Source organism: Pan paniscus, chromosome 6, assembly GCF_029289425.2.
Source record: "Pan paniscus chromosome 6, NHGRI_mPanPan1-v2.0_pri, whole genome shotgun sequence".
In the NCBI taxonomy this organism is placed as follows: domain Eukaryota; kingdom Metazoa; phylum Chordata; class Mammalia; order Primates; family Hominidae; genus Pan; species Pan paniscus.
In genome coordinates this window covers 92,747,959-92,766,931 of record NC_073255.2, presented here as the reverse complement: position 1 = coordinate 92,766,931, position 18,973 = coordinate 92,747,959, and the positions used below count along the sequence as shown (strand labels likewise).

General features: G+C 45.4%; 1 protein-coding gene across 9 annotated transcripts in view; it reads right to left on the bottom strand.

Moving 5' to 3' along the window:
* Positions 1 to 18,973, bottom strand: part of CALN1 (calneuron 1) — a 662,858-nt gene that overhangs the window by 16,965 nt on the left and 626,920 nt on the right. For all 9 annotated transcript variants that reach the window (XM_034952089.3, XM_008963371.5, XM_034952090.2 and 6 more), the window contains one exon: positions 12,299 to 12,455. In XM_034952089.3, coding sequence (XP_034807980.1) covers positions 12,299 to 12,455 — 157 coding nt within the window. The remainder of the gene's footprint in view (positions 1 to 12,298; positions 12,456 to 18,973) is intronic.

Here is an 18,973-nt window from a genome sequence, read left to right as displayed (position 1 = left end):
TTTTTCGTATTTTTAGTAGAGATGGGTTCCACTACGTTGGCCAGGCTGATCTCGAACTACTGACCTCATGATCCACCTGCCTCGGCCTCCCAAAGTGCTGAGATTACAGGCGTGAGCCACCGCGTCCAGCTTATGTTTCGTTTTTTCAAGGAACTGACCTTTTGGGGTCTTACTGAATATGTCATGCTGCTGGTGATCTTTTCTATCTTCCCACTAAACCTTGGGCTCTTTTTCAGCACAGTCCTTGGCACAGTGGAAGCTCAGAAAGTATTTGGGAATGAAACATGAGTTGAGGAGGCTGCCGCGGGAGGACACAGAGGCAGAGTTTCCTGTTTTCCTGCAAGCTTGTTCACAGGCTCCATGCACGACAGACTGGTGGCTGCCTCAGTGAGACCTGGGTGTGCAAGCTCTAGTGACAGACTGTTTGACTGTTTCTTTCCCTCTCTTATTTTAACAGCCATTCACACTGCTCTACTCAGCAAATGACAGGCAGTGGTTCTTGGCTTTTCTCCTGGAGACAGTCATCTGCAGAGACTCTGCCACTCATCAGCCCATGGCCCTGGAGACAACAGGTTCATAATCCCTCTGCCTTCAATCTCCACATTTGGGAGCTGGGCTGCATGTTTTCAGAGACACCGGCTTCCAAATGAGGCAAATCAGAGCCACGAAAATTCTGATTCCTTGCTCCGCGACAGACCAAAAAAAGTCATATTATTTCTGGCAGGGAGCTGGGGGTGCAGGGATGTTAAAAAATAAGACAGTAGCAATCTCAACTCAGGTGATTCTTAGGATAACCAGAGCCACCAGGTCTGGGAGCTATTTTTGCTCTGTGATCCTTCCAGTTCTGATATTTTATGATTCTATGAAACTGGCTATTTATGCACCCTAAAATGGAACTAATTAAGAGCTTTTCAAAGAGAATTTTGTATACACCAATGATATCAGAAATGCCCAGGTACCCAAAACTCAAAGGAAGAGCTGGAGGATGTGGCTTCTATGGAATAAGAGTGAGACTGGTATGTTTCATGATGCTTTTGTTAAGAGGAAGATAAGTCATGCTGACTTGTGGGGCTGGGAGCTGGTCCCTTCTCTACAAAATCTCATGCCCCGCATCTCAGGTTTGCTAGACCCCAGACAGCTGTGTTTTGCTTTGAGGGTCCTACAATGAACTCTGGTGCAGTAGCCAGGCATTGTTTTTGTCTCTCTGGAAGCCCTACCCCTTGTTCTAATAACAAAATTCATCTTTTGTGCTTGGGACCTGCACCACTCCATCTGGTGGAACTTAGTCCCTGACTTCACCTTTTCCACCATCGCAAACCAGGTTGACCAGGTGTCATACCCAAAGATTGTTCTGCAGTAGGCACCTGAGTTAATCAGGTTTGATTGGAGCTCCTTTTTGGATGAAGACAGATACTGAGAGAGAAAATCTTGATACCTTGTGAAGAGAGAGTCTGCCCAGGAATGGAGCTAACAGGGAGTTAAAAAGGACAGAGAGAGGGAGAGGCAGAGAGCAGGCAAGAGAGAGAGACAGAGAGAGAGAGACAGAGAGAGAGAGACAGAGAGAGAGAGAGAGAGAGAGAGAGATGTTGCTTGAGCTCTTTGAGTCCAGGCCACCCAAAGTTCATGCACTTGACTTCCCCCATTATTTGAGCCAGTGCTTTTTGGTTTAAAAGAATCTTGGTTGGCTTTATTTGCAACCCAAACTATATTTTATTTATTTATTTATAGAAACTGGGTTTCACTCTGTCTTCTGGGGGCAGAGCAGTGGTATGATCACAGCTCACTGCAGCCTCGATCTCTTAGGCTCGAGCAATCCCCCTGTCTCAGTCTCCTGTGTAGCTGGGACTGCACCACGCTTGGCTAATTTTTTAAAAAACTTTTTGTAAAATGGGTCTCACTATGCTGCCCAGGCTGGTCTCGAACTCCTGGGCTCAAGTGATCCTCCCACCTTTGCCTCCCAAAGTGTTTGGATTACAGGTGTGAGCCACCACGCCTGGCTGGTAAGAGTCTTTTTTTTTTTTTTTCTTCTCAGATGGAGTTTTGCTCTGTCACCCAGGCTTGAGTGCAGTGGTGTGATCTCAGCTCACTGCAACCTCTGCCTCCGGGGTTCAAGCAATTCTCCTGCCTCAGCCCCCCAAGTAGCTGGGATTACAGGCATGCACCACCATGACAGACTAGCTTTTTTTTGTATTTTTAGTAGAGACAGGGTTTCACCATATTGGCCAGGCTGGTCTCTAACTCCTGACCTCGTGATCCACCTGCCTTGGCCTCCCAAAGTGTTGGGATTACAGGCATGAGCCACCACGCCCGGCTGAGAGTCTTGATGAATATCCTTGATACCCCCAATGTGGGTAGTGATTTGACTCCGGGTATGAATGTGTCAACAGCAAGGCTGCCACCCCCTGCATTTGGTTCCTGCCCCATGAAGACGTGGAGCTCCAGCAGCAGCACATGTTCAGCAATGTCTCCAGGTAAAAAAAATAACTAGAAGAAGATAACTGGGGCTAGGGACTGGTTAGCCTTGCCTTTCATTCATTCATTTCCAGTGCTTACTAATATATTGAGTTTTGTACTGAATATTGTCATGGATGATGTTGTTTAATCCTCAAAACAACTGCATGAGGAAGATTGTATCATGATTCCCCTTTCACAGATGGAGAAAATGAGGCTCTCAATATTTACCCAAGTGCCTCACTCAAGTGAGGGCATGCTGGGGAAGGATTTTAAGCCAGGCTTGTCCTGGGTGCAGAGCTGGAGCTCTTAACCAGCTCTGTTTCAGTGTTATTTATACAAAACAGCTCTCTGGGCCTTTTTAATTAATTTATTTATTTAGTTAGTTTTTGAGACAGAGTCTCACTCTGTTGCCCAGGCTGGAGTGCAATGATGTGATCTCAGTTCACTGCAACCTCCACCTCCTGGATTCAAGCGATTCTCCTGCCTCAGCCTCCCTAGTAGCTGCGATTACAGGTGCCCGCCACCATACCCAGCTAATTTTTTTTTTTTTTGTATTTTTAGTAGAGATGGGGTTTCACCATGTTGGTCAGGCTGGTCTCGAACTCCTGACCTCAAGTGATCCACCGGCCTCAACCTCCCAAAGTGCTGGGACTACAGGCATGAGCCGCCGCGCCCAGCTGGGTCTCTATTTTCTGTTTCAGAATCTCATTGCTTCCTACAGGTGTGCTGTGAAGGGTCCCCAAACAGAAGAAAAATTCCTTTTTGTCTGAAGTCCCAAATCTCTTTGAAAACTGTCCTCTGTCTCACCACTGGCTACTGACCTCAGCTCCTTAACCTCCTATGTCTACCCAAGGAGAAAGGTTTTATTTCAGGAAAGTCACAGCACAGGAGAACTGAGAACAGATGGTGTTGATGACATATTGTGCCCTTTTTATTTAGATGGGCATGAGAGAACCATCGTGCATGGCTAGGTGATGGGGCAGGTCTCCCCATCCAGGTGTGAACCTGACAGCCCGACAGGAATGCTGTGACTTCAGCGGGGAGGACTGAGCTGGGAACCTTGGATTTGGCTGCAGAATTCCTTCTGACCTTCCACTGAGCCCAGAAGTTTCTGTATTTAAATATGACCATCATCATCCAGCCTTTTCATGGGATGGATGAGGAAAATAAGGCTCAGAGAAGTTAACCAACATTCCCAGGGTCACACAGCTAGTTGGCACAGAATCCACACCTCTTCCCCAGGGGGCTTCCTGGGGCTGCCTGGCCTGTGTCACCATCCTTGGCACTTGTTTCTTTTGTCCCTCATATGGAAGCGCTGAGTGATTCAGAGCAGCTCTGTCTTGTCTTTCACAGAAACTATTTATTCCCCAGTTGGTGATTTCGCTTTACTTGCCTCTCCCGTGCCGGTTGTCAGAATGTCTAGAAAAATCTGACAGCTGGTATTCCATTTAGGGACAACACTTGGGGGATGTGTCTTAAGAGGGCGCACACACAGATCTTGCTGTGCTTCTACTCAACTTCCAAATATAATATGCTTTCGTCGGCAATGAAATGGAAAATGAGCACGGGTGATGAAGCACCGTTTTGTATGAAGACTTTGAAATTCCAAAGCCCAGGTAAATGACCCAGGGTGACCAATGAAGAGGCCAGGGCTGGGCATTGACAGGTAGACCCAGGTTAAAATTATTTTCTTTTGTTTTGACTCAGCAATTTTTAAAAAAAATTTATTTTAAGTTCCATGATACATGTGCAGAATGTGCAGGTTTGTTACATAGGTAAACGTGTGCCATGGCAGTTTGCTGCACCTATCAACCCATTAGGTAGGTATTCAGTCCCGCATGCATTAGCTATTTATCCTGATGCTCTCCCTCCCATTGCCCCCTGACAGGCCCCGGTGTGTGATGTTCCCCTCCCTGTGTCCATGTGTTCTCATTATTCAACTCCCACTTATGAGTGAGAACATGCAGTGTTTGGTTTCCTGTTCCTGTGTTAGTTTGCTGAGGATAATGGCTTCCAGCTTCATCCATGCCCCTGCAAAAGACATGATCTCATTCCTTTTTATGGCTGCATAGTATTCCATGGTGTATATGTACCACATTTTCTTCATCCAGTTAAAATTCTTTTTATAAAAACATTGAGACAGGGTTTCGTTCTGTCACCCAGGCTGGAGTGAAGTGGTGCGACTGTGGCTTACTGCAGCCTCAACCTCCCAGGCTCAAGTGATCCTCCCACCTCAGCCTCCTGAGTAGCTGGGACTACAGGTGCCTGCCACCAGGCCTGGTTATGTATGTATGTATGTATGTATGTATGTATGTATATATGTATGTATCTATCTATCTATCTATCTATCTATCTATCTATCTATCTATCTATCTATCTATCTATCTATCTATCGATTGAGACAGGGTTTTGCCATGTTGCCCAGGTTGCAGGTTAAAATTCTTAGCCACTATTTGACTTGGGAAAAATGACTTCACTTTGTGGAGCCTCAGTTTCCTCATCTACATGAAAATGGTAACAGAACTTGTCTCTCAGGGCCACGCAGAGGGGTCAATGCAATGTGTTCATATTAGGTTGGTGCAAAAGTAATTGCGGTTTTGGCCGTTAAAACACTTGCCATTGCTGGGCACAGTGGCTCATGCCTGTAATCCCAGCACTTTGGGAGGCTGAGGTGGGTGGATCACCTGAGGTCAGGAGTTCGAGACCAGCCTGGCCAACATGGTGAAACCCCGTCTCTACTAAAAATACAAAAAATTAGCTGGGCGTGGTGGTGCATGCCTGTAATCCCAGCTACTCAGGAGACTGAGGCATGAGAATTGCTTGAACCCAGGAGGTGCAGGTTGCAGGGAGTTGAGATCATATCACTTCACTCCAGCCCGGGCAACAGAGCAAGACTGTGTCCAAAAAGAAAAAGAAAAAATTGCCATTCCTTTTAATGGCAAAACCCGCAATTACTTGTGCACCAACCTAATAAATGACCAGCACTTGGCAGGCATGCGCGACAGTTCCCTTCCACCCTCTTCCTTCTGGACTGCATCCATATGGATTAAACAGTAAACATCCTGGAAGCAAGCACTATCAACCTTAATAGATAGTATAATGTGTCATGGGAGCACTTAATAAGAATCTGGTGACCGGCAAATAGATGATTCAACCACAAAGACCACTGAATTCCATAGATGCCAGCAACTGGAACCAAATAATAAGATATACATTCGTCTCAGTGTCATTGAGCTTATGATCTCTAAAACCAAGAATGTCTGGTGCCTAAAATGGGTGGAACTGAGGCAAAACATCCTTAAAAACTCCCTTATTCAGTATGAATGGTGAATGGGTACTTTCAATAGACACATACTTAAATGTCCAACCTGTTATGGGGATATGGGCTTGGTAAGTTTTTTATTCAGAGTTGGGGTCTTGCTCTGTTGCCCAGGCTGAAGTGCACTGGTGCAATCATAGCTCACTGCAGCCTCGAACCCCTGGGCTCAAGTGATCCCTCCACCTCAGCCTCCCGAATAGCTGAGACTACAGGCATGTGCCACCATGCCTGGCTAATTTAAAAATTTTTCTTTTTGTAATGAAGAGGTCTTGCTATGTTGCCAGGCTATGGTAATTTTTCCAAAAAATTAGGACGCAAAGATTGACAAGTAACACAAAAGTATATCAAGCTGCGTACGGGGGCTCACGCCTGTAATCCCAGCACTTTGGGAGGCCGAGGATGGGGAATCACTTGAGGTCAGGAGTTGAAGACCAGCCTGGCCAACATGGTAAAACCTTGTCTGTACTAAAAATACAAAAATTAGCCAGGCATGGTGGCGCATGCCTGTTAATTCCAGTTGCTCAGGAGGCTGAGGCAGGAGAATTGCTTGAACCCAGGAGGTGGAGGTTGCAGTGAGCTGAGATCTCGCCACTGCACTCTAGCCTGGATGACAGAACAAGACCCTGTCTCAAAAAAAAAAAAAAAAGAAAAAGAAAAAGAAAAAAAAAATATAGAGCAAGCATATTTTATCATAATTATGGGATTCAGAGATATCTGAGAGACTGGGAGTGCCTGAAAGTCATGCTTTTAACCAAATAGTCTCATGATACTGGGGACATATAAAGTTCTAATACTATGTAATGCCAGAGAGTTCCTGAATTCAGAGGGGTGAAATGAATTCATATGCACAAAGCACCCAGCACCGCGGGTGGAATGTGGTCAGCACCTGACACAGTTTGAGTGATTTTCCATCGGGAAGCCAGGTGTGATTGATGGAAAGGTCGACTGCAGACCCCTGAGCTAGGGTCTTCTAGCCTCCTCCCTGCCTTCAAAAGGATTTCTGTAGGGAATTCCTTTTGGTGCTGTAGGAAAATGAATTCATATGCAATGTGAGCCCCTGATACAGGGTTTCCTGGAGCAGTCAGGAAGACTTGCCTTCTTTTTTCTTTTTTTGGCAGAGTCTTGCTCTGTTGCCCAGGCTGGAGTGCAGTGGCACAATCTCGGCTCACCGCAACCTCTGCCTCCCGGGTTCAAGTGATTCTCCTGCCTCAGCCTCCTGAGTAGCTGGGATTACAGGCTCCTGCCACCACACCCAGCTAATTTTTGTATTTTTAGTAGAGACAGGGTTTCGCCATGTTGGCCAGGCTGGTCTCGAACTCCTGACCTCAGGTGATCCTCCCACCTCGGCCTCCCAAAGTGCTGGGTTCCTGCCTGGTTTCTGGTGAAGAGGCAGATGGGCTCTTCCACCTTCTGATGGCAAAGACCTTCCTAATTGGTGTGATTGCCTGTTTGCTCTAATGAGAGCAGCAGGAAAGAAATTCCTAGGGATGAGGGGTGGGTTAGCAAGAGTAGAGAAGACCTGAGTGGGGGCTCTGGGGCTGAGGGAAGAGGCCCAGCCCGTTCCTTTCCCTCTCATTGGTCATGTGGGGTTGTGAGGAGGATTCAGTTTAATGAGAAAAGAATTTCATCACTTGGAAGAAATAAAGGAAACCATCTTGGCCCTTTACAGTTAGGTGCTAGATTGATCAAGACTTGGGATGGAGGGAGCAGACAGAGTGAGTCAGGGATCTGAGATTGAACTGTTCTGCCCCGATACACCTTAGAAAATTAATCAAGGAAGAAGGGCAGGAGAGAAACAAAAATAAACCAAATTTGACACACACTCAGTGTTGATCGTGAGGTCAGCTCGTTTTCCAACTTGCTGCCTCATAGGCGTTTGCTGCCTATTGCCCCAGAATCACATAGACCCTATTATAAGATTATAGTTCTTTATAATATAATGATTTATATTCCTTTGGGAATATACCTAGTAATGTGATTTCTAGGTCAAATGGTATTGCTGGTCCTAGATCTTTGAGGAATTGCCACACCGTTTTCTGATAGACTAGATAAAGAAAGTGTGTACATATACACAATGGAATACTATGCAGCCATAAAAAGGAATGAGATTATGTCCTTGCAGGGACATAGATGGAGCTGGAAGCCATCATCCTCACCAAACTAACACAGGAGCAGAAAACCAAACACTGCATGTTCTCACTGCATGTTCTCACTCATAAGCGGGAGCTGAACAATGAGAACACATGTTGGGGGGTGGGGGATGGAGAGGAGAGCATCAGGAAAAATAGCTAATGCATGCTGGCTTAATGCCTAGGTAATAGGTTGATAGGTGCTGCAAACCACCACGGCACACATTTAAATGTAACAAACCTGCACGTCCTGCACATGTACCCCAAAACTTAAAAATTAAAATGAAGAAGAAAGCCAGGTGTGCACATGCGCACGCATGCACACACACACACACGCGCGCACACACACACACACACGATTATAGTTTCCCCCTCCTTTTTTTTTTTTGAGATGGAGTTTTAACTCTTGTTGCCCAGGCTGGAGTGCAATGGCGCGATCTTGGTTCACTGCAACCTCCACCTCCTGGGCTCAAGCAATTCTCCTGTCTCAGCCTCCCGAGTAGCTGGGATTCCACGCACATGCCACCACACCTGACTAATTTTTGTATTTTTAGTAGAGACGGGGTTTCATCATATTGGTCAGGCTGGTCTCGAACTCCTGACCTTAGTTTATCCACCCGCCTTGCCCTCCCAAAGGGATGGGATTACAGGCGTGAGCCATTATAGTTCCCCTTAATTGCCCTATTGATAACAATTTGAACAGTATAAAACATTAAGTTTTCCCTTTGAGATATTCTTTAGGTTCTGCATGTCAATGAGACTACTGATGTCAGCTGGTCTGAAGGACCCCCCCAGGGAGCTGACTTACCAAAGAATGCAGTTTCCACATCCTGATGGTTTCATCAAATCAACAACCTCAATTTTTCAGTCTCTTGCCCTCCACAATCCCCTTAAAAACCCTAGCTCAACACTCCTCAGGGAATGGATTTGAGGGTTCCTCCTGTCTCCTTGCTCAGCTACCCTACTGTCATTAAACTGTTTCTCTGCTGCAAACCCCGCTGTCTCAGTGTATTGGTCTATTACTGAACAGTGGGCATAAGAACCTGGTGGTCCTGTAACAGGACATCAGCAAGGGCATGGTTGACGTGGCTGGACAAGGCACGCCCCTTAGGCCAAGGGCAAAAGAGGATAGGGAGGAGTTGACAGTTTGGGAGAGATGGGGAGGCCCCAAAGGGCTCAAGGCTGGGAGGAGGAGAGGGAGATTTAGGAGGTGGAAGCAATGCAGCTGTGCAATCAGGTCTTGATAGAAGAAGGGAAAGGTTCAAAATGCCAACGGGCCCCCGTTTGTGGATATGGGAACAATATGGAAGCAAAGGGTCTAAGGTGAGCCACAGGGTCTCAGACAAACTCCTCTAGTCCTAGGATGCTAAGCAGGTAGACTCAGGAACTCAGTATTCTCTTCCTAGACACCTCTGCCCAAAATGCAACCAGGGAGGCTCTTTCTTGCATGTGGAAAGGCCTGTGAGCATTAAATATATTCACCCATCACTTTGATCACGCTTGAAAAATTCTTAAACCTAAACACAAATCAACGAGCTTGTGTCTGGGGGACAAACAACCCTGACATAATGTTTTTGCAAAGTTTCTCTGAGATAAAAATATGCAAAAGGGATTATGTAATGATGGTCCCAGAGGTCATACAAGAATGCAACATGCAAATTACAAAATAACAGCTTTTTTAAATGAAATAAGATAATGAATTTTAAACCACTTAGTGCAGTGCCTGGACTAACAGGCTCACACCTGTAATCCCAGCACTTTGGGAGGCTGAGGAGGGGGAATCACTTGAGGTCAGGAGTTCAAGACCAGCCTGGCTAACATGGTAAAACCCCATCTCTACTAAAAATACAAAAATTAGGCCGAGTGTGATGGCTCACGCCTGTAATCCCAGCATTTTGGGAGGCCGAGGCGGGCGGATTACGAGGTCAGGAGATTGAGACCATCCTCACTAACACAGTGAAACCCCGTCTCTACTAAAAATAGGAAAATTAGCCGGGCATGGGGGTGGGCACCTGTAGTCCCAGCTATTCGGGAGGCTGAGGCAGGAAGATTGCTTGAACCCGGGAAGCAGAGGTTGCAGTGAGCCGAGATTGCACCACTGCACTCCAGCCTGGGTGACACAGTGAGACTCTGTCTCAAAAACAAACAAAACAAAACAAAACAAAAATACTACTATAGTTATTGGTTAGGTAATGGTTAGGTACCTAACCATGGTTAGATAATACCATAATTATTACCATAATTATTAATTATGATATTTATTAAATATGGTGATAATTATTACCATAATGGTTAATTAATGTTAAGCCACTTAGTGCAGTGCCTGGGCTAATAGTTATTAATGGCAATTAGTAATGGTAACAATTATTAGTCCAGGCACTGCACTGACTTAAAATTATTAAGCCATTATGGTAATAATTATTAATAAACATTAATAATTATTTTATAACAATAAGCATTAATAATTTTTAATAAACATAATTAATACTTGCATTATGGTTATTAATAAATATAATTGCTATTAATGATCATTAATATATTAATCATATTACATTAATTATAAATAAGCTATTGACAAATCATTAAAGCAAACCCAGCAAGGCTTCTGTTTGGTAGCCCCTTTGTCAGGCATTTATTTTATTAATGTATAAGGTTTTGAGAAATAAAAAGTCCTTACTTCGAATTTAGATTATTTCCCAGTATAGCCTGACCTTTCCCAAATTACTAAGATCTATGACATTTCCCTGAACAAAACACTGATCCACCAACAAAGGCTGTTGTGGAAAATGAGATGATACCCAAAAATACCCTTCTCCACCCATCTCAAGAGTGCTCACTAGCAGTAGAGCGCTTGAGCCCCACATGCTTTCATTGCGTGGGGCTCACATCATCTGTCAGCCCCGAGCGAGATGGATTGGGAAGGCCAGGTCTGCTGTTTTCCCAAGTTTCAGTTCTCAATCCCTTCGCTCCTCACCCCTCCTCACCCTCGCATGTCCTGCTGGAAATGGCCTTGGCTGTGACCACCCCATCCTGCCCTTATAAGATCAGTGTGACTCCCACTCCAAATACAGTCATTGATGCTATCACCCCATTGTCACGGCAAGGAGACCAAGGCAACTTCAGGACCACAGCTGGGTTTTGTTTGATGCGCATGGCAGTTTTGCAGTGTTTAAATTTGAGTGACTTCAGAAGAGATCATTGCTTTCTGCTTTGCAACAGACTCCACTACTCCCTCTCTCCCACTGTTTGCAACCTCAGAGTATAGGCCATCTCCTGTTCCCTCCTGTCGTGGCCTTTAATGCTGGGTCCATGATGCAGCAGTTCAGCCAAGACAGGGCTGATGGGAGCCTGGGTTTGCATGGACAGTTCTGGTGCCTGGGACCAGCTCAGCTCCAAGCACACTAGCCTCCCTCCATAGCACTCACTGGCTCTAAGGGAGACAGCTACGAGACCAGGCAACCAAATATATCCTTCTAGTGTCTATGTGACAGCTTCCCAACTATGTATACTGACTTATTTAAATGTTCAAAAAAAAAAAAAAAAAGAAAAGAAAAAAAATTTGACCTCCTTAAGAAATGTCAGCATTGAACAGAAAAGTTGCTGATAGCCTGCTATATGATGTTTTAATGTAATTAAAAAATTTTTTTCTATACAACAGGGCTATTAAAGCCACTCTGATTTTCAAAGTTGGAAAGAAGGATTAAATCCTTTAGCTTCTCAGGAATTCTCTACTGATTAGGAGATTCAGTAGGCTCTCTTTTTTCTTTAAATTTGCTTTCATGAATTAAAAAAAAATAACCTTTCATGGGTCTCTTTTTTGGCCTCCAGAGAACCTTATTTCTTCTGTAACTACTTGGTTAAGTTCATCAGAGGACTCTGTCCCTTTTTTTTTCTTTTTTTTGGCCAGTGCATTTGGGAACATAGAGGTCATCCATTCCTAAGAATTCTGCGAAGTAGGTGTAATTATCCTGATGTTTACAGATGAGGAAACACAGAGAAGGTCCATCCTTTGCCCAAGGTCACACAACGGACTCGACCCAAGTTTGCCGGACAGCCAAAATAGGCTCTTTGCACCGCCCCATGCAGCCACAACCAAGAGAAGGCAAACAGCACAAAACCACACATCCAATCACACGCAGACCTCAGAGAGCCTTGAGAGAAAGGACAGGGTCAGTGGAGATTCTGCAAAAAATGCAGAATTTGGAGGAGAAAGATGGAGAAAATGAAACCCACCGCATCTTAGCAAAAAAGATCTTTAACCTCAGTCCTGGATTTTTGGCTTCAGTACAAGGCCACATCAGCCCAGGAGCCTGTGTGTGAACGCATTTTTCATATAGAGAGTGTGGTGCATTGGCCTGTCCCGGACTGGGGAGGGGATGGCAGCAGGGGCACCTACCTCCTTCAAACTCTGTTTGGCAGTTCCCCGAGGTCTCGTTCAGGCTCTCTTCCTCATTGATAATGATGTTCTCAATGTCCTTCATCGTTAGGTGGTCTCGGAAGGCATGATAGAGAATGTGCTTCAACTCTTCCAGAGTTATCCTTTGCATGTCAAACTGTGGAGATAAAGAGTAGTGAGATGGTCAGAAGCATGCGGAGATGGGAAGTCGGCTTGGGCCATGACAGGCCAGACCCACAGCTGCTCTGCAGAAACTTGTCTCAGCGTTTCAGGATATCAGGTGAACAGTTTTCCATCCTGTTCAGCTCCAAGTATACTCGTGAACTTGCAGGGACTTATTGGAATGATAGAGAGTGGAACATATTCCCTTCGCTTTAGATTCTTGGAGAAAAAAAATGCCACCCGCCAGTCTGGTTTCCTATTCATCCAGCCATCTGCTGTCAACCCTGCGTACTTTGTGTACTTTAGAATGGTGAAACCCTTTATATAATGCATACGTCTCTAAAAATTTTATAATTTACCAACACTCTGGCAATTCCCATATTGGTTTAAGTATGTATCTTTTTTTTTTTTTTTTTTTTTGAGATGGAACCTTGCTCTTTCGCCCAGGCTGGAGTGCAGCGGCGAGATCTCGGCTCACTGCAACCTCGCCTCCCGAGTTCAAGCGATTCTCCTGCCTCAGCCTCCGTAGTAGCTGGAATTACAGGTGCCCGCCACCACGCCCGGCTAATTTTTCTGTATGCTTAGTAGAGACGGGGTTTCACCGTGTTGGCCATGCTGGTTTTGAACTCCTGACCTCAAGTGATCCGCCCGCCTCGGCCTCCCAAAGTGCCAGGATTACAGGCCTGAGCCACCACGCCCGGCCTAATTATGTATCGTTTAAAAAAAAATTTAGAGACAGGGTCTTGCCCTATCATCCAGGCTGGAGTCCAGTGGTGTGATCATAGCTCCCTGCAGCCTTGAACTCCTGGGCTGAAGCCATCCTCCTGCCTCAGCCTCCCAAGTAGCTGGGATTACAGACATGAGCCACTGCGCCTGTCTAACATTTACAATTTTTTGTAGGGACAAGGTCTTGCTATGTTTCCCAGGCTGGTCTCGAACTCCTGGCCTCAAGTACTCCTCCTGCCTTGGCCTCCTGAAAGTGCTGGGATTACAGGTGTAAGCCACTGTGCCTGGCCATGAATCTTGTTCTAACAAGATAAAAACACAAGTTCAAAGTCACGTTCATGAAGAAAAGCTGCTGAAGGAGAGGTGCAGAGTTCCTGATTACATCCTGCCCCTCCCCGAGAGAGGATTGTACTTTTCCACCCCATTTATATTAGGTTTGATAGTGTCGCTTTCTTTTTTTTTTTTTTTTTTTCCGAAATGGAGTCTCGCTTCCATCTCGCAGGCTGGAGTGCAGTGGCGCGATCTCGGCTGACTGCAAACTCCACCTCCCGGGTTCAAGCAATTCTCCTTCCTCAGCCTCCCGAGTAGCTGGGATTACAGGTGTGCACCACCACGCCCAGCTAATTTTTGTATTTTTAGTAGAGACGGGGTTTCACCATGTTGGTCAAGCTGGTCTCGAACTCCCGACCTCAGGTGATCCACCCGCCTCGGCCTCCCAAAGTGCTGGGATTACAGGTGTGAGCCACTGCGCCTGGCCAGTAGTGTCACTTTCTTGGCCAAAATAAAATGTGAGTAGAAGTCACATCTACCACATCTAATTCACAGCTTTATGAATCATTGTGTGGTTCTAACATTTGTTCTTTCCCTCTGCTATGAGAATTACATGCCCCAGATAGAGGCTGTTCCTTCGGGCTGGGTCTCAGAATGAGGATAAAGTGGGGAACACCTACAGCTGAATCACAATGGACAGCTCACGTCAGGAATACCCTGTGTTGTTATGAACCATTGAGATTTGGGGCTTGTTTGCTACAGCAGCATAACTTAGACCATTGTTGGTCTATGTCAAAAAGAGAGAAATTGGTACATAAAACTAAGAGGCTACCATAACCAAAATTCTAAAATACAATGTACTGGTTCCGGAGCCAGGCAGTGAAAAATGAGAAAACTGTGACTGGAGGCTGGAAAGACACAGATCCCTGTAATACGATAGCAAAACGTTTGGTAAAACTGTTGCCTGTGATACCTTGGAGGACAGGTAGATATTGAATCCGAGTCCAGTGGCTTTAGGTAAAAAGTCTGTGAAACAGAATGCCGTGATTCACAATTGAAATTAGTTGCATCTAACAGAGCACCACAAGAAAGAGATGAGCTCAGGAAAGAACTGGTTGATTTGCAAGCCAAAAATAAAAACCACTCAGAAATTCCTGGCGTTGCAGCATTGAAAGAAGCAATTGTTTCTTTTTTTTTCTCGTAATGATCTTGTTATCTTCCTATCCCCACATTTCTCAAAGCCCCCTTTTCGATTTCTAGTTCTATTTTTTTAGAGACAAGGTCTTGCTCGGTGGTCCAGGCTGATATGCTGTGGTGTGATCACAGCTCACTGCAACTTCAAACATCTGGGCTCAAGTGATCCTCCTGCCTCATCCTCCTGAGTAGTTAGGATGACAGACATGCACCACCATGTCCAGCTATTTTATTTATCATTATTATTATTATTATTATTTGAGATGGAGTCTTGCTCTGTCACCCAGGCTGGAGTACAGTGGCGCAATCTTGGCTCACTGCAACCTCCACCTCCTGAGTTCAAGTGATCCTCCTGTCTCACCCTCCCAAGAAGCTGGGATTACAGGCACACACCACCACACCCAGCTAATTTTTGTATTTTTAGTAGAGACAGGGTCTGGCTATGTTGCCTGCCTCAGACTCCCAAGAAGCTGGGATTACAGGCATGTGCCACCACACCTGGCTAATTTTTGTATTTTTAGTGGAGACAGGGTTTCACCATGTTGGCCAGGCTGGTTTCGAACTCCTGGCCTCAAGCAATACTCTGGCTTCAGCCTCCCAAAGTGCTGAGATTACAGGCACTGCACCAGGAGCAATTGTTTCTCATCTCCAACTAGTAAGAGAGAAAATAAAGAAATGCTTTAAGTAATAATACAGCCCTATTAAAACAAATCAATGCCTCTTTAAAAAAATCTCTGAATGTGTTAAGTGACTCTCCTAGGAAGCCTGTTATTAAGTTTAGAGAGAGGTATGTCTCAAAAATAATTGTGGATGTGTTTATTAGCATAACTGATTGGAGCCAGATAAAAATATAACTAAGTCCTTGAGAGCTATACTGGCCAAGAGCCAACAATCTTGGATTAAAAGACACTATAACTGTTCCAAACTTTAAAAGATCTTTGGGGCCGGGCGCGGTGGCTCACGCCTGTAATCCCAGCACTTTGGGAGGCCGAGGCTGGCGGATCACAAGGTCAGGAGATTGAGACCATCCTGGCTAACATGGTGAAACCCCGTCTCTACTAAAAAATACAAAAAAATTAGCCAGGCATGGTGGCGGGCGCCTGTAGTCCCAGCTACTCAGGAGGCTGAGGCAGGAGAATGGTGTGAACATGGGAGGCGTAGCCTGCAGTGAGCTGAGATTGTGTCACTGCACTCCAGCCTGGGTGACAGAGCAAGACTCCATCGCAAAAAAAAAAAAAAAAAAAAAAATCTTTGGACTTCCCAACCTATGGGCCCAAGCAATTAAGAGGATAAGCTACACGGGTCCCAGGAAGGGTGTATTACACAATGCCCTCATAGAGTAAGTACAAGAATAGTGGAAAAGGACAGCTTTCCTGGGAATCCTGGAGAACAATGTCATCCAGGGTCACTTCTAGGAAGCAGAAGCAGCTAATTGAGGGAAAATTCCTCACCCCAAGGTTTTTGTCCAACAGGGTTTAAGAACTGCTCTGAGCCTCTGACCGCTACGGGTATCCCATGTTTTGCTTTCCAGAGGGGAATGTTTTTGGTGGTTGGCCTGACCCTGGTCCACCACCATATGTCAAGTGTGTGTTTGTGTCGGGCAAGGGTGAGGGGTAATTTGTCTTTTTAGTTTTTATGTTTCCATACCAAGAAGAGCCACATCCAGATTTGATGAGCATCATGAGATTCTAGAGCTTGAGTCTGGTGTTATAACTGGATGGGACTGTTGGGAAGTCTCCCCTGGGGAGGGGAGGAGTATATTTTGCAGCTGAAGAGAGGGAAATGAATATTGATGAGCAAGAGTGTGGACTGTAACAGGGTCTATTATTTCCAGCTATAATTGAGCCTTGAAAAACATGGGTTTGAACTGTGTGGGTCCACTTATACGTGGATTTCCTTCTCCCTCTGCCATTCCTGAGACAGCAAGACCAACCCCTCCTCTTCCTCCTCCTCCACCTACTCAAGGTGAAGACCATGAGGATGAAGACCTTTATGATGATCCATTTCCAGTTAATGAACTTACTTCCTCCTCTTTATGATTTTCACAATAGCATTTTCTTCTCCCTAGCTTACTTTATTGTAAGAATGCAGTGTACAATACATATAACATACAACATATGAGTTAATCAACTTTTTTTTTTTTTTTTTTGAGACAAAGTCTCGCTCTGTCCCCCACCCTGGAGTGCAGTGACGCAATCTTGGCTCACTGTAATCTCCGCCTCCCGGGTTCACGCCATTCTCCTGCCTCAGCCTCCTGAGTGGCTGGGACTACAGGTGCCCGCCACCAAGCCCAGCTGATTTTTTGTATTTTTAGTAGAGACGGAGTTTCACCGTGTTAGCCAGGATGGTCTGGATCTCCTGACCCTGTGATCTGCCCGCCTCGGCCTCCCAAAGTGCTGGGATTACAGGCGTGAGTCAACACAATCAGCCTTGAGTTAATCAACTTTTTATATTATTGGTAAGGCTTCCAGTCAACAGTAGGCTATTAGCAGTTAAGTTTTTGGGGATTCAAAAATTATACTTGGATTTTTGACTGCACGTGGGTCAGTGCCCCTCATCTTTGCTTTGCCTAAGGGTCTACTATATTTGTTTCCCCTTGTAGGAGAGGATGATATCTCCTTGCCTGTTGATGTCACAAGCTTTGGCCAATCAACTGAGAGCCAAAGTGATAGAAGTATGAAAGTCCAAGGAGAAGCTTCAAAGCCATTGTGTTTTCTGCCATTTCCCTTTCTCTTCTTTCACATAACATTTACACAAAAGAGGGGCTGCTGCTTCATTCTAGGTTCTGGAATGACCTAGGAATTCAACCTGAGCAGATCCTCAACCATCCCACAAAGGACGCGAGATCTGAGTGAGAAATAAATGCTTGCTGCTAACTGCTAAGACTCTGTGGTTTCTGCAGCGTAACTTAGTCAAGGGTGAACACAAAACTCAGTGTTTTCAGTTACTCTGCACTATGAGGAAGGAAGTTTTAGACTCTTTTTTCCCTCTCTCTCTCCCTCCCTCCCTTCCATCCTTCCTTTCTTCCTTCCTTCCTTCCATTCCCTTCCTCCTTCTTTCCCTCCCTCTCTCCCCCTCCCCCTTTCCTCCCTTCCCACCCTCCCGCCCTCCCTTCCTTTCTTCCTCCCTCCCTCCCTCCTTCCTTCCTTCTTTCCTTCCTCCCTTCCTTCCCTCCTTCCTCTCTCTCTTACTTTCTTGTTTCTTGCTTTGTCACCCAGGCTAGAGTGCAGTAGTGCGATCATAGCTTACTGCAGCCTCAAACTCCTGGGCTCAAGCAATCTTCTAGCTGGAACTACAGGTGCATGACACCAGACCTGGCTAATTTTTTTTTAATTTTCTTTTTTCTTTACAGAGAGAGTCTTGCTATGTTGCCCAAGCTGGTCTCAAACTCCTGGCCTCAAGCCATCCTCCTGCCTTGCTTGCTTGTTAAACAATTTGTACCTTGCTTTAACTGTGCACCTCTGTTCTAAAAAATTAAATTGGGATATTGAATCTTGCTGTAAAATCTAAATGATTCAAGTTCAAAGCCATTTATACACTTCAGAGCAACTGAAGGGGAGGTGTAAAACAAACTTTTCTTCTGCATTAGAGTTTAACGATCCTAGACAGGAATTTTGACATACACTCAGAGAAAACTCATGGGACCCTGTCTCTTTATATTGGGTAAGGGAGCAAGGTATTGTTCATTTGGCTTTGGGGAAAAACCTGGCAGAATGCATGAAGAGGATGATTTACAGATGAGAACACCAAGACCCCCTGCCATGATCAGAGATGAAGAGTGGCAAGATCAAGGTCAACAAGACTCAGAAAATGAGTAACCATTTCCTAACACTTGAAGAGTGTGGTGCCTGGAAAACCTCTAACCTGTTGAGAGGTTGCTGTCATTCAGAAATCAGGCCAAAAGATTGGTCAGGAGCAATGAGAAGAGAAGGAAAGATACAGACTCCAAAATCTATAGTTTTGGGCCAGGTGTGGTGGCTTATGCCTGTAATCCCAGCACTTTGGGAGGCTGAGGTGGGCAGATCATGAGGTCAGGAGTTCGATCACGAGGTCAGGAGTTTGAGACTAGCCTGACCAACATGGTGAAACCTTGTCTCTACTAAAAATACAAAAATTAGCCAGGCTTGGTGACGCATTCCTGTAATCCCAGCTACTCAGGAGGCTGAGGCAGGAGAATCGCTTGAACCCGGGAGGTGGAGGTTGCAGTGAGCCGAGATTGCACCACTGCACTCCAGCCTGGGCAACAGAGCGAGACTCTGTCTCCAAAAAAAAAAAATCTATAGTTTTGGAGATCTGGGTCATGTTTTAGTATTAGGGTATATA